This window comes from Symsagittifera roscoffensis, chromosome 1 (genome assembly GCF_963678635.1).
Source record: "Symsagittifera roscoffensis chromosome 1, txSymRosc1.1, whole genome shotgun sequence".
Taxonomy (NCBI): Eukaryota; Metazoa; Xenacoelomorpha; order Acoela; family Convolutidae; genus Symsagittifera; species Symsagittifera roscoffensis.
Window position 1 is genome coordinate 15,330,690 of NC_087062.1, and position 15,159 is coordinate 15,345,848.

Consider the following 15,159-nt stretch of genomic DNA (forward strand, 5'->3'; position numbering starts at 1 on the left):
TTGATAAAGAAGTTTCATGTTCCGATTTGATTGATAACGCTTGAAAATCCGTAGCGTAAAAAAATCGGCCTTCATTCATAACTAGTGTTACATAGTTTTGAATAAAGGCCAATTTTTTCACGCTACGGATTTTCAAGCGTTATCAAATCGGGACATGGGACTTCTTTATCAAAACAAATTATCAAACAGATTCACTGGATCATCGTGTTGACAACAGCCGTGGAAATGCTGAAATTTTATTTCCTGAAAAATCTAATTTAATAAATAGATAGATAATTTATGTTTCCAACTAACGATTACTTTCGTTTTTTTGTAGCTGTTTTTCTTCCTGTCAAGTTTTGACATATATTTTTTGCCGGCTTCGTAGCATCAAACTAGGTCGTATAGAAATTTGCTAAAAGGGCAAAACTAAAACTATGAGATGCGGGTTTTGGATGAGACAAAACTAGACTTCTTTTTAATTACGAGATTCTAATGCCGATCGTTTCTTTTAGCTTTTTTATCTAGGTCACTGATTTTTACAGATAGAATCGAGCATTTTCTGAATTGAAGTGAAAGAGCTCTATAATTCTTTCATACCTTATAATGAAACATAGACAACAGACAGTAGGAAACTGTCAATGAACAACAGGAACCAAAAAAATTTGAATGAAATTTTCATGAAATAAAAAACATTTCGAAATTCCAAAAAATTACTAGTACATCACCTTGAAAATCTTTCAAATTCCAGCAAATTTTAGGATTTTCTTTGAGAAAACTGGGATACTTTATTCCGCTGGGAAATCTTCAAAATAACATCCTTTTTCGAAACAAGAGTCATTCAAATTTTGACCCTAATTGCAATTTGATTATTTGAGAGCGTAAATTGGCTTCCTTTTAGGAAATAATGTAGAATTAAACTCAAGAAACAAATCACACGAAACTGAGAAATCAAAAATAAGCGTGTACAACTTTTCAAACGTTTTCCTCAAAAAAATTAACGACCTATGTAAGTGTTTCACTACGGTTATAGACAATTAACAAAAATATTCGGTAGCTGCGTAAGTAGCAGAAAACTTTCCGATCACACAAACTATCACCAGTTCTTTTTAAATTTTACGACCAAACAAGGTCTAAATGAAGAAAGAAAAATCTAAACTTCAGAAATTCATTTTTTTCAGAAAAATCAATTACACATAGGCGAAGCTTCACTTCGCACACACTAGCGAAAACACGACAAAAAGCAGCTCTATAAAAGGCTAAAAAAAGTAGAAATAAGTCTCGATTTGGTAAAAATTCGGCTATGTCCCGGGTTCGATCTGCGACCTACTACGACCTAGAGATTATGAGTCTCACGCACTAACCAGTCAGCCACGCACACTTAAGACATCACAAACAATAGTCACAAATAAATCAGAGAACAGATAGTTTGAAATTTCTAATGGTAGATCGTGATTATAGCAAAAAAGTCAGTGAATAAGTGAACACTTTCCACTTTCAATTAACACTTTTGTTTGCGAGTTAAGTTAGAAAAAATCAGGCTGATCGCAAGTGCAAAAAATATGAAATTACTCTTTAGTTTTTTGGAGAAAAAGGCAATTCAATCAGGAAAAAAGCTGCAAAAATGGATTTGTAATTGATACATACGCCCTATACTGCAAATTCGTAGTACAGACTCATCGACCCTTCCGTGTAATTTAGTCTGAAACACGAAAGTGTAGACCACTTTTTTATCGACATTGCGTCAATTTTTGATATTTTTTGGAATAAAGGTAACAGCTAAAAGGTCTTAAATGAGATAAGACAAGTGACCCTAGACAAGGAGTTTTTTTGAGGTAGTCAAAATTGGCCGGATAAAAGCACCCTACGCCATAGTTCCACAAACACGCTTTCAGTGACGTGGTCAAATTACTACAACTCCACAGCGTCAAATCTTACAAGACTTTTGGGACAATATTTACAATAAAAAGGATTTCGCTATGTAACAAAAGCTTCGCCCTTATCCAAAATCCTAGCGCAACATCATTATTATAAGGTTTTCTATACTTCGGAAGAGATAAAAGGGGCGGACGCTTCCTTCTCAGGGACCCTTTGGTACTTTTTAAGAAATCTATTTTCGGGCGACCGACCCTAAAATTTTTCTAAAGGCGCCAAGATATACTAACTTTGAGGGGGAGCGCGCGCCAAAAAAACGCGATTTTTTTTGTCAACATTTTCCAAAAAGTTTTTTCAAAAATGTTTTTTTTTTCAAAAATTTGCCTGCGGTGCAGAAAATTTGGCCAAAACACCGTCTTTTTAGTGCATTAGGAGAACTCGAAAAATCAATTTGGTCGACCTAAAAAAAGTCCCAAAACTTTTTGCCGCCCCCCCCCCCCCCGAGAGAAAATCCTAGATCCGCCCCTGGTTTTACGTATAATGCCAACAGGAATTCAAGCCTTCTCTTGTCCATTTTTTCAAGTTTATTACTTTTGTTGATTAAACTTGATTAATTGCTCATTTTCCATGATCATCAATTCATCTGATTATACGCTTTTTCAATCACTTTTTTATTCTTGTTTTTTCTTTCTGTTACAAAGATTCATTCTATCCTCGGGCTGGTTAACTAAAAAAAATAAAAATAATAATTTTGTACCTCGTATGGTTGAGGGCTTGAAGGCGCTTCTACTTCCATCGGAGATCAAAAGATCTGAAAACCATCATCGACATTTATTAAAATTTATGATCAAATCAGACAAAAACACAGAACCGGAATCATAAATCACGCCATAGCTTCTTCTGCTATCAAGATTTTGATTTAGAGCTTACCAACATGCCATGACGCAGATATCATAAGAAATTGAATGAATGATAGAGAACATAAAAATTGAATGAATGATCATTTGACCTTTCGGATCTCTTGCAAACGAGGTGAATTCGTTACAAAACCTTCCGCATTTTAAAAACTAAACATGGTCTTATTGGCGCCTCTGAAGTGCATCTCCGTTTCAAAATTGAAGCGCTCTGGCAAGGTAAAATAGGATCATTTCAGCTTTCATTTTAAATTCTGCGTATCGAGCTGCTACTGAAATGATTCTATTTTACCAGCGGGATCTAAGCAAACAATTTCCAGTAAAATCAGACATTAGGTAGCTGGCGGGTTTTTTCCATGCGTTTGTCAGAGGTCAACGAAGTTGATCAAATTTGGGGAAATTTGACCGATTTGCTACCTCGCATTAAAATCAATGCATATGAGCTTATGTAGCGGCTACATAAGCTCGCAGATGTCCCGTCAGCTTTTCGTGCTGATAATATGATACATAGGCCCTCTTTAACTATTCCCCATTTTAAAAAGGGGAGATTCATTAACAGGTACAAAATCCTGGGCTCTTTAACGGGCATTTTCCCACATTTCAAATTATCAACAGATGGGGTGAAATACAACCAAACTCTCATATGCTTAAACGTAGAATTAAATCTTAATAGGGATGGCAAATCGTTACCAGGTACCATATGACGGGACAGGGGTCGGGAAAAATAATTGATTGGAACAAAAATAATTTTTTTTAAATGAGAATGATTTTTGGGACAAGTACAATTATTGTAGAACAAAGAATTATTATTAACACTTATTGGCCACTAATTTTTCAAGAAGGAAGTTAAGATACGCACCACATTGCTCTTGACATTTGCGAACATAAGGGAAGCGTCCAATGCCAAAACTAAATCCCTAGGGAAACCAGCCCGCTACTTTCAATTTTATGCAAATATTTTAAATCAAGCGGGTTAATTTTAGTCTAGAAAAAAAGCAATCGGTCAATTACATTATCTTCTCGGGCGCCAATCCAAAGCTTTGTTGCGCAATTGTTATATTATTCAGAAATTGCATCATCAAAGAGCGAAATTTCCAGTAAAATCAGACATTACCTAACTGGCGGGTTTTTTCCATGCGTTGCCAGAGGTCAGAGAAGTTGATCAAATTTGGGGAAATTTGACCGATTTGCTACCTCGTATTAAAATCAATGCATCTGATTAAAAGCTTGACAAAATTTGATCCTTCTCAACCAAAAGAAATTTTATAACTAGTCAAAACTATTTAGCTTCAAGTAGACAGTCCACGGATTTAAAAGTTTTAAGGGAAAACATATTGAAAACACACACACACACACAAACGTGTTTTTTATAATTTTTTTCAGCAGCTATCAAACTGTTTGTTTGACACTAGTTGAACATGTTTTTATTTGCTCCTTCAACTAGAATTTCTGCAAGTAAAAATTTTTGCAACTGCAATTTTCGTTTTATCGAGCTAACTGGGTGCAAAGCGAATAAGACCAATAACAGTAATACGACAGGACAAATAATTTGGAATAAGGTTGTAGTCTTCTGTATGATTGGAAGTTTCAAAAACATCCGGCATGCATTTTTAAACTTAGTTGGCGAGTTAAAAACCCGGGTTTTGTTTCTTATTATTCAATTGTCTTCTTAAATTCCATATACAAGCCAGATGAGCCGCTTACTGCGCAAGTAATACAGAATATTCTGACTACTGTTATCATTAGCACAAAAGAAAAAAATTAGATTATTCGTTCTAACTTTTTGATAGAATATTTTTTTGGATTTTTACACATTTTTATAAGAGTGATTTTGTTCGAATTTTTACAACATTATATCTGGGCATTCGCTCTTTTAGACACGAGGGATTCCCCGCATAGGAATTTCAGTTCAAAGCTAGAAACAAATGCTACAAAACAGCGTGATCTAAGCAAACATCTCCATTTTTCACATTTTTCAAACGAACTATAAAACAACTAGTAAAAGCGATACAATTGGAAACAACTGGAAAACAACTGTACAATTAAAATACATCATTTTAAGTCTCGCAACTCAAACAAAAAAACTATTATATCGCCAAGAACCATCTGCCAACTAACTCGTTTCCTTTATTGTACAAAATCTAATTTCCTAGTCCAACACTGAATATTTGAATCCAAACAAACTTTGTTAGAATTCAGATCTAAGCGGTCACAAATTTGCATTATATTGCAAAATTAGGGAGAAATGTTTAAATCGCTTAACAACATTATTTAAGCAAAATTACCAGCTCGGTATTTAAAATCCAGAGATCATTAAACTTCCCTGCAGTGACGGTTGGAGAACCAACGGCGATGTAGCGAATCTTTTTTCAAGCGCAACAAGTTTCAAAAGCCTGATTTTTAAACCTGACTTTGATCGATTTTGACATCAATTCCTGTAAGAAATCTATCAAATTTTTTCAGGGAAAATTGTCCTGTCGGGTTACGTCACGCTTCTCAACTCAATTTGTCCTTACTTGCGTAACATCTTCGTACAACAGAACAACTTGCCGCAACTAGTCAGCCCAACATACTGTACGTATTATTCTACACCAAAGTTACTTCAGTCTTTGAATACCATATTCATCTTACAATATTCCTAGTTTGTACAACCCACATTTTAAATGTCTAAATTGTGACCATTTGAGCGGTCTATTTTTATTCGGGTTTACTACTTCTCACATAATTAGCTCTCCCGAATTTGCATAAAAGGCACTTTTATCTGCAATCCAGTTAATTTTAGACTAAAATGAAATTCTCACAATTGACCCCTACAAACCAATATCACAGGACTTTTATTGAGCCAGAAAAGAGGCTTCCAAATTTTATCTAACGGCACCTATAATTGGAAATTTTGTTCTAATCTACCAAACTATTCAATTAGAAACTGTGAATGTCCTTAATTTCCTTATAACACAGGATATGATAAATTCACTTGAGCAAACTATAGATACTCTTCTGACAAAAACACATTCCGAGCAAGGGCAGATTTCATAATCGAACTTTAAACTATTGAACAAGTACAAAATTGCAATTTCTTCACCTTATCTCGTCAAAACGACAGTTCACGTCACGACGCTTCTTCGTTTAGTTCAATTATCAGATTAAGATAGACTGAGCCTACAAAATCAAACATATCCGAGGTTATGACCAAGAGCATCAATGCACGTCAAATTTTACATTGATTGCAAATCAGATTTTCCTGTGAAACTGGCTAAGTTATCGCTGAAGTAACAACTTATTTTTGAGTTTCAATCATCAAACAGAGTAGCAAACAAGGTTACATAACTGATAACGAAAATCATTCAAGTATTTTGGCCCTCTTTGGCAAACACTTCAGATACCTGGCATACCATTTACAGACAAACTATTCACCCTTATTTTTCACTTAACTTCAGTTAATATAAAAAACTATAGATTGAACTCGCGAACTCGTGTTCAAAATGGGGAAGGAGGAGAGAAATGAAACATCCGTTGATAATACAGACAGCAACAGTATGGATTCCAGTTCCTCGAAACCGGTCAACCCCCTTTCGGCCAGTATCGCTCTGGACCATCTCGATGCGGCCCCACCTCGGGTCCAATACGCGAGTACGACCGAGTTCCTTTTCAGCTGCATTTCCTATAGCATAGGCCTCGGGAACCTTTGGCGGTTCCCCTACAAGTGCTACAACAACGGGGGAGGAGCTTTTCTCATACCCTACATTCTGTGCCTAATCTTCGCCGGCATGCCACTTTACTTGCTGGAACTAACCATGGGCCAATTTACCAGCAAGGGACCGGTTGGAGTATGGCATGTTTCTTACCTCTTCGTCGGAATTGGCTATGCTGCTATTACCATCGCACTCTTCTGTTCTGTTTACTATAACGTGATAGTCGCCTGGGTTCTTAGGTATCTCTACTTGTCAATTAAGGCACTCATTTTCAATGACGATGTTCCGTGGTCGAAATGCGGCCTCACCAATTCAAGCGATGTCCCTGCGTAAGTAGAACGGTCTTTACTTCTCAATTACTCTGGTATTTCATTCTAACTACTCTAAGCCATTACTTTTCGATTTCAAACATTCAAACGAACCGAAACCACAAATTTGAAAAGACAGCCTTTTATACAGGTTTAAAACCAATTTCAAAAAAAAATTAGCGCATACACAATTAGAACATCAGTCATCATTGCAAACAAATGTCATTTCAAACAAATTTTAGGAGAAAACACTTCCATAAAATTAGAGATAATTTTCATTATGGTATAGGAATTAAGCATTTCGGAATAACGGTACGAGGAACTTAGCATAATAGTAAGGCGTTTACTTTGACATTGTCCGATTGTGTATTCGTTACCCTGCCATGGCAATGATAGTGAGCGCTTCCTTGAGCTCTAGGTGCAAAAAAACTTCGCTCAAAAAAATAAGAAATAAATCAGTCTGGAAAATGGAAATCAGAGAAACGGGCTATGCTTAGACAAACCTGATGGCCTCTGCGAATGCTCAATTGGTAATAATTATCAATTTTTTTAAAAATTCAATTGGATAAGATTAGAAACAAATAAAAAACAAACTGCTAAAATGAGAGAAAATTCTATCACAGTTCTCATTCTCTCACCTCCACCTCCCCCAACCATGATTCCGATAATCCCGCAACCCATATTAGTCAAAATGGGCCCAAAAAGTCTCCCCACACCATATTTTCCTCAAGTAGCTTCGTGAAGAAGTAAAAACAATAATCATGGCCAGACAATCGTTAATGAAATTCCTACATTTGACATTATTTTTTGCTAAAACTAGCCCAATTTGAGAAAACGCTGTAAAAAAAAATATTCAATCAGCCGAAAATAAACGAGCAAAAAAACAGGTTCATTAACTTTTTTCAATAGACAGCGTCGTTCGATCAAATTTTGATTTTATAAAAATAGTTTTTGAAAATCAACAGACAAACCGCGAAACGGAAGAAAAACCGGCTTGAAAATTTCCAGTTCATTTTAAAAAGAACAGAGCGAATTTTTAAGAATTAAACTCTTACAACTAAGCTTTTTGATTTTAAGTCCCATTTAGTGCAAGCTGAGTGAAAAGTCAATCAAACTCAAAAAAACCAATAAACAGCGACATTTAACTCATAAATTACAACAAATTAAACGTAAAAGCCGAAAACTCGTTCATTATACAATAAGTCACAAATCATTTTTTTTTCAATCTTTAGTTTTTTGTGAGTTGGAAGAATATTACCTAAAATTTCCAACAATACTTTGCAAAAAGATTTAAATGAAGAAGATTTATTTCTCAACACAATTTTTCAGAAAAACTTCAATTTCGAAAGTTTAAAATATCAGATTTGATTTTCTGGTTACATTTTTTTCCAATCAGGGAAAAATTCCACGCAAAATCAGATGGAATCGAGCGACTTGTTATCTTTAATGATTTTCAGTCGTGATTTGATCGAGACGAAAAGCCTACCCAAAAAGTTTTTTTGTGCCCACAAAAATTGCCTCAAGTATTTTTACGACCAATTTGGTGCACAGACAACGTTTTTCTAAAGATAAAAATTTGAAATCCAAATCATGAGAAGCACGGTTTTGATACGATACCACGCTGGCCTCCGTACATTTATCCTTTGATAATACTATAATCGGGTGGAAAATAAATACACTACGCCATAGTTCGCACCCACTTTTTCGAAATGATCAGGCCAAAGAATAATTTATAAGGTTAGCAAAATTTTCGAATAAATCTGAGCTTTTGCACATGAACGAGCTGCGCGTCACGGATTCGTTCTGCGACCTAGAGAATATGAGTCTTAAGCATTAACTACTCAGCGACAGACGCTCAATTAAAAACACACAAGCCACAAATAAAGCAGAGGAGAGACGCTATAAAATATCCAATGTTACAGATTGTGATTAGGGTACAGATGCTACCAAATAAGTGAACACTTTAAATGAACATATTTATTTGCGAGTTAGGTTGGAAAAAAGGTTTGTTGTAATACACTACGCTCACTATTGTAAATAGGAAGTAACAAACAGTTTAAAGCTAGGAAAGCAAATTGCATCGAAAGAAAAACTGAAGGCGAATCAATACCAGAAGCAAACCCAGAACCAATTTTCACCACTTTGAATTTAGGTCGAAAAGTTTCTAAAATCTCAATAAAAAAAAATTACTACAAGAAAGTACTGATATACATACAAATTCATGGATATTAAATTTATAAACTACAGGAGTAAAAAAACTCGCATGTACGATGAAAACTGCTAATACCACAAGAAAAATCCCCGATGTGGCAATAAGCCGACAGAACAAAAGACAAAGACCGACCTTTAGGGTTTCCCGGTTTTTTTGTAACTTTCATACATACTGAAACAAAACAAGGTCCGGCCATAAGGTATAAGGCAACCGCATTACCTCTACTTAAAGTGAGAAGAAATATCATGCTAAGGTTCACAAATAAAGAAAATGAGAAAAGCAATTAAAACTTGAAAAAAAAGTTGTTTACGGGAAAAAAGTCGTAGTTCCCGATTACAAGACACTTGCTCTCGCAAGTGTAAAAGCCATTGAAAAAAAATGGACACAGCAGTTATCCTCAATGCTTATGTTAAAAGGGCATATAAATCATGTTGACTGATCATCTTAGAAAAATGAAACGGCAGAACTAACAAAACAAATAGAATTAAATTAGACTAGCATTTAACGCACCTCTGGTGCTTCGAATTATTTAAACCGCTCATGAAAAACCGCATTTATTGGAAAAAAATCTGCAAACTTTTAGTGTTTTCTGACTTCACCCAATTACAGGGTTGGTAATTTCAAACTTTTTAATTTTTTTAATTCCCATTTTGAAAAACCATAAAAGCGTCATCTTAAAACCATAAAAACTTAATGGGCCTCTGGAGAAATTTGGAGGCCAGATTTGCAACCACTGAGAGCCCCTGATAGCACCCTACGATACGGTTGGGAATTTCAATTTATGTGAATTTTTTTAAACTTAAGATTCCCGACAAAAATTGATTAAATCATTAAAAAAAAAACGTCTTAGCTCGGAAACTAAATGGATTTGAGCATTCATATTTAGAGGCAAGATTTGCCACGCCTGGGTATACGCTGACAATAAGGTTTTGTCTTCATCAAGTTGGTAGTTTCAAATTTTGCTAATTTCTTGGAGAAATTTTGAAAAAACATCAAAAAAACGTCACATCTCGGAAACTAAAAGCATTTGAGCAGTCGTATTTGAGTAGTCGCATGTGGTAAGATTTGTAATTCCTGAGATTGCCCTGAGAGCACTGAACTACAAAGTTAGGAATTTCAAATTACGAAAAAAAAAACTAATTTATGTTTTCTAAAAAAATTTTGAAAAAATCACAGAAAAAAGTCATATCTCGAAAACTACAAAGAATTGGGCGGTCAGATTTAGAGGCAAGATTTGCAACACCTTAGAGTACCCTGACAGCACCCAACCACAGGGTTGGGAATTTCAAACTTTGAAAAAAAAATTAATCTCGAAAACTACAAAGAATTGAGCAGTCATATTTGGAGGCGAGATTCGGAATCCTTGAGAGTACTCTGGCAGAACCCAACTACAGGGTTGGGAATTTCAGCTTTTGCGAAAAAAAACTATAACTTTTCTGAAATTTTTTTGAAAAAGCACAAAAAAACGTCATATCTCGAAAACTAAAAGGATTTGAACAGTCATATTTGGAGGCAAGATTTGCAACACCTTAGAGTACGCTGACAGCACCCAACTACAGGGTTGGGAATTTCAGCTTTTGCGAAAAAAAATTAATAAAGTTTTCTTAAATTTTTTGAAAAAATCACAAAAACGTCATATCTCGAAAACTACAAAGACTTGAGCAGTCATAATTGAAGGCAAGATTCGCAATCCTTGAAAGTACTCTAACAGTACCTAACTACAAAGTTGGGAATTTCAAATTTTGAAAAAAAAATTAATTTGTTTTCTAAAAAATTTTTGAAAAAATCACACAAAAAAGTCATATCTCGAAAACTACAAAGAATTGGGCGGTCAGATTTAGAGGCAAGATTCGGAATCCTTGAGAGTACTCTGGCAGAACCCAAATACAGGGTTGGGAATTTCAGCTTTTGCGAAAAAAAATTAATAAAGTTTTCTTAAATTTTTTGAAAAAATCACAAAAACGTCATATCTCGAAAACTACAAAGACTTGAGCAGTCATAATTGGAGGCAAGATTCGCAATCCTTGAAAGTACTCTAACACTACCTAACTACAAAGTTGGGAATTTCAAATTTTGAAAAAAAAATAATTTATGTTTTCTAAAAAAATTTTGAAAAAATCACACAAAAAAGTCATATCTCGAAAACTACAAAGAATTGGGCGGTCAGATTTAGAGGCAAGATTCGGAATCCTTGAGAGTACTCTGGCAGAACCCAAATACAGGGTTGGGAATTTCAGCTTTAGCGAAAAAAAATTAAAAGTTTTCTTAAATTTTTTGAAAAAATCACAAAAACGTCATATCTCGAAAACTACAAAGACTTGAGCAGTCATAATTGGAGGCAAGATTCGCAATCCTTGAAAGTACTCTAACAGTACCTAATTACAAAGTTGAGAATTTCAAATTTTGAAAAAAAAATTAATTTATGTTTTCTAAAAAAATTTTGAAAAAATCACACAAAAAAGTCATATCTCGAAAACTACAAAGAATTGGGCGGTCAGATTTAGAGGCAAGATTCGGAATCCTTGAGAGTACTCTGGCAGAACCCAAATACAGGGTTGGGAAGTTCAGCTTTTGCGAAAAAAACAATAATTTAAGTTTTCTGAATATTTTTGAAAAAATCACAAAAAACGTCATATCTCGAAAACTACAAGGATTGAACAGTCACATTTGGAGGCAAGATTTGCAACTCCTTGGAGTACCCTGACAGCACCTAACTACAGGGTTGGGAATTTCAAATTTTGAAAAATAATTAATTTGAGTTTCTTGAAAATTTTTGAAAAAAATCACAAAAAAACGTCATATCTCGAAAACTACAAGGATTTGAGCAATTTGAGCAGTCATGATTGGAGGCAAGATTCGCAATCCTTAACAGTACTTACAGTACCCAACAACAGGGTTAAGAACTTCAAGTTTTTAAAATCATTTCGTAATTTGAAAAAATCACCAAACTTTGAAAAAATCACCAAAAAATCACCACTCTCGCAATTGTAATAATACTAATACAACAAAAGTGAATCAGAGTTAATGCTAATGCAGGAAAAGTAAAAACTTGTAATGATATTGCTTGAAAAGTGCCGCCGAACCTTTTTGTTAACGGGATGACAAACTAATTATCTGAAAAAGCCGATGTTCCAACACTAATTGCAAGCGTGATAAAAAAAACGAATTTTTCCGTCGCCGATGAAACGTAGGGTTGGCAAAACTAACAGACCGTTTTTTTGTTAGTTTCTGCTCAGATTGTTTTAATATACCTTGTAACGCGTTTATGTCACTAACACATAGTGAGGCGCTATTGATTATTAAAATCGCGCAAATGAAACATGCTCTATAGTTGCTTATTTTTATTATTTTCACTATAACAACTGTTTAGTTTTTAGAGTCTTTCTATTCATTCAATTTTTTAATTAGAGAGTTGCTGAAAGAGTGCAAGACTGACCCCAGCGGATACTTCTGGAAATACGAGATCCTGGAGCAAACCGATTCAATGGGAGATTTAGGCGGAATCAACTGGACTATCTTTGGATATCTCATCTTGGCCTGGATTCTGGTGTGTTTGATCACCCTCAAAGGAGTGAAGAGTTCCGGTAAAGTTACGTATTTCACTGCTACATTTCCTTATTTGGTAATTGCAGCACTTCTAGTTCGTGGCTTGACGCTAGAAGGAGCTTGGGATGGGATCCGATACTACATAGAGCCAGATTTTAATAAACTCCTGGAACCCGAAGTTTGGAGCAGCGCTGCCACTCAGATCTTCTACTCGCTTGGAATTTCTTTTGGAACCCTCATAACCCTAGCAAGCTTCAGTCCTTTTGACAACAAAGTAGTCAGAATGACCCTAACGGTTACTACCATCAACTGTTTGACCAGTATCGTAGGCGGCTTCGTTATTTTTGGAGTCATTGGCAATCTTGCCTTCGTTACTGGAAAACCTATCGATGCAGTTGTTGATTCTGGTCCAGGTCTGGCCTTTGTGGTCTACCCTGACGCCCTGTCCAAAATGCCTGGCGCAGCAATTTGGTCAGTTCTTTTCTTTTTCATGCTGCTCAATCTTGGCTTCGGCAGTCAGATTGCTCAAGTGGAAACGTGTATCACCGCCATTACCGATAAATTTCCCAAGCTGCAAGAAAAACGAGCTCTGATGACAATAATTGCAGGGTTCGTCATGTTTTTAGCTGGCATAATTATGACGACTCGCAGTGGAGTTCATTGGTTGAATCTCTTTGACACTTATTCTTGCTCTTACAGTCTGTTTGTCATTTGCATTGTCGAAATCGTCGCTATAATCTTTATATTTGGGGGCAAACGAGTTTTAACCCAAATCGAAATTATGACAGACATTAAGCCCTGGAAATGGTGGCTATTCACGTGGTATGTTAGCGCTCCTGTATCGATAGTACTGATATTCCTTCTCAACATTGTTTTCTATACGCCACTTAAGTACTCTAACGGAGAACCGATTGAGGGATGGGCTCAGGCAATCGGATGGATTACCGCCATGTGTTCCATCATTTTCATTCCCATAATGATGGTCAGAGTTTACTTTAGTATCGACGGACCTTTCACTGAGCGAATTCGTTTATTAATCGAACCTGATGAACTTTACCGACCTATTTCGCTGACGAATTTGAAAAAACTCAACTTGAGATTGAAGAAAATAGAAACGGAAACAGTTGTTCCCTATACACCACATCAGCGAAGAGAATCATTAGCGTTCAAGGAAGGAAACTTACTTGGCATACCCGGCGCTCAGATACCCAATACAATCCAAGAAGAACAATAATATCATGGCAACAAAATAAACATTGAGATCGTATTTTACTCAGACAACTTTTAATCTTCGATTAAAACGAATTGACTTATGTTAAGATTTCTAGGCAGTATTCTATTTAAAGGCATTCAAACTAAATTCATTGACCGTTATTAACATTTTTCTTGAATAAACTTAAAATAAAACCATGAAAAAACTTTAATTTGACAAAACAGGACAAAACTAAGCAGATCCCTGGTCAGAAACACGGCTATAGCTTTGAAATGGTACATTCAAGAACATGCTTCAGTATATTTTTAATTTGCAAACTTAATTCGAGAGTTTCTTCAGCCAATCATTCGTGAAAACCCCTCTTTCACAACCTGAAGTTAGAAAATTGTGCAATTTGCTTCATATTAACAGTATAGTAATTACAATTAATATCAAAACAACGATAGCCGGTTACGGTGTAAGTAGCACAGAATGTTACCACCATTATCTCAAAACTACAAAAAAAAAATTCTTGAACTAAGGCATAATTGACATTCATTATAAATAGGCAAAGTGGGTAAGTTTTGTAGAAAAATGAAAAAAAATCGTAAAAGTACAAAAAAAAGGTTTTTCGAAGTTTTTGATTTCCAAAAGCAAAAAAAGCTATTAGAAGCCTGCTCTACAAAAGTACAGAAAAAGATTTTTCGAAGTTTTTGATTTCCAAAAGCAAAAAAAGCTATTAGAAGCCTGCTCGCTCACATTATTTGCTCGAAATTACACCAAAACTCATAAATTTCATAAAGGTTTTTCTCGACACTGACTAGAAAAACAAAAAAAAACTTTCTTCAGGTTTTTTTTGGAAAGTTCGATTACAAAATGGCGCTAGAATACTCCAAAAAGTAATTTTACACAATTTACTAAAACAAAAACTAATTTTATGGCTTAATTAAGCTATTGTAACATTTTCAGCTATTAAAATAAGCTAATGTAAGCTTCTTCGCTCGCTTTACTCGCTCGAAATTAGACATCATTGTCGAAAAAATTTCAATAACGTTTTCTCGTCAATACAATTTTTTTTCCGAAAATTTTAATGTCGCTTGAATCATGACAGAAAGGCTTTTAATTTGATATATCACTCGACACTTTCCGATAAATGTAGCTATTGAAATAAGCTATTGTAAGCATGCGTGCTCGCTTTACTTGAAAAATTTCAAACGGTTTTTTCTCGACATTGAGAAAATTTATCGGAAATTTTTCAACCCTGTACGAATTACGACTGACAGGATTTTTATCTGATCTATCACTCAAACCAATCCGATAATTGTTTGCGGTACCTGATTTTGCGTGGAAAACGAAAAAAAAACAAAAAAAAACAGACACACCCAATACAAAGTTCCTCCACACTTTCAAAGTTCTGAACAAAAAATTTATTAGTTTAAAT

The 15,159-nt window shown here is 35.0% G+C and overlaps 2 protein-coding genes across 4 annotated transcripts in view; one reads left to right on the top strand and one right to left on the bottom strand.

Moving 5' to 3' along the window:
- The window catches only part of LOC134849099 (coiled-coil domain-containing protein 181-like), a 479,610-nt gene that overhangs the window by 16,365 nt on the left and 448,086 nt on the right, over positions 1-15,159 (bottom strand). For all 3 annotated transcript variants that reach the window (XM_063866503.1, XM_063866494.1, XM_063866486.1), the window contains exon 2: positions 2,612-2,665. In XM_063866503.1, coding sequence (XP_063722573.1) covers positions 2,612-2,650 — 39 coding nt within the window. In that variant the 5' untranslated portion in view covers positions 2,651-2,665. The remainder of the gene's footprint in view (positions 1-2,611; positions 2,666-15,159) is intronic.
- Positions 4,789-13,933, top strand: LOC134841513 (sodium-dependent proline transporter-like). Its single transcript, XM_063857575.1, has 2 exons — positions 4,789-6,789; positions 12,389-13,933. The coding sequence occupies exons 1-2, from the start codon at positions 6,251-6,253 to the stop codon at positions 13,758-13,760; spliced, it is 1,911 nt and encodes a 636-aa protein (XP_063713645.1). The 5' UTR covers positions 4,789-6,250; the 3' UTR covers positions 13,761-13,933.

Coding starts and splice junctions, on each gene's coding strand:
- LOC134841513 (XM_063857575.1), top strand. CDS start 6,251: ATGGGGAAGGAGGAGAGAAATGAAACATCCGTTGATAATACAGACAGC. Junction 6,790..12,388: donor AATTCAAGCGATGTCCCTGC/GTAAGTAGAACG, acceptor TTTTTTAATTAG/AGAGTTGCTGAAAGAGTGCA.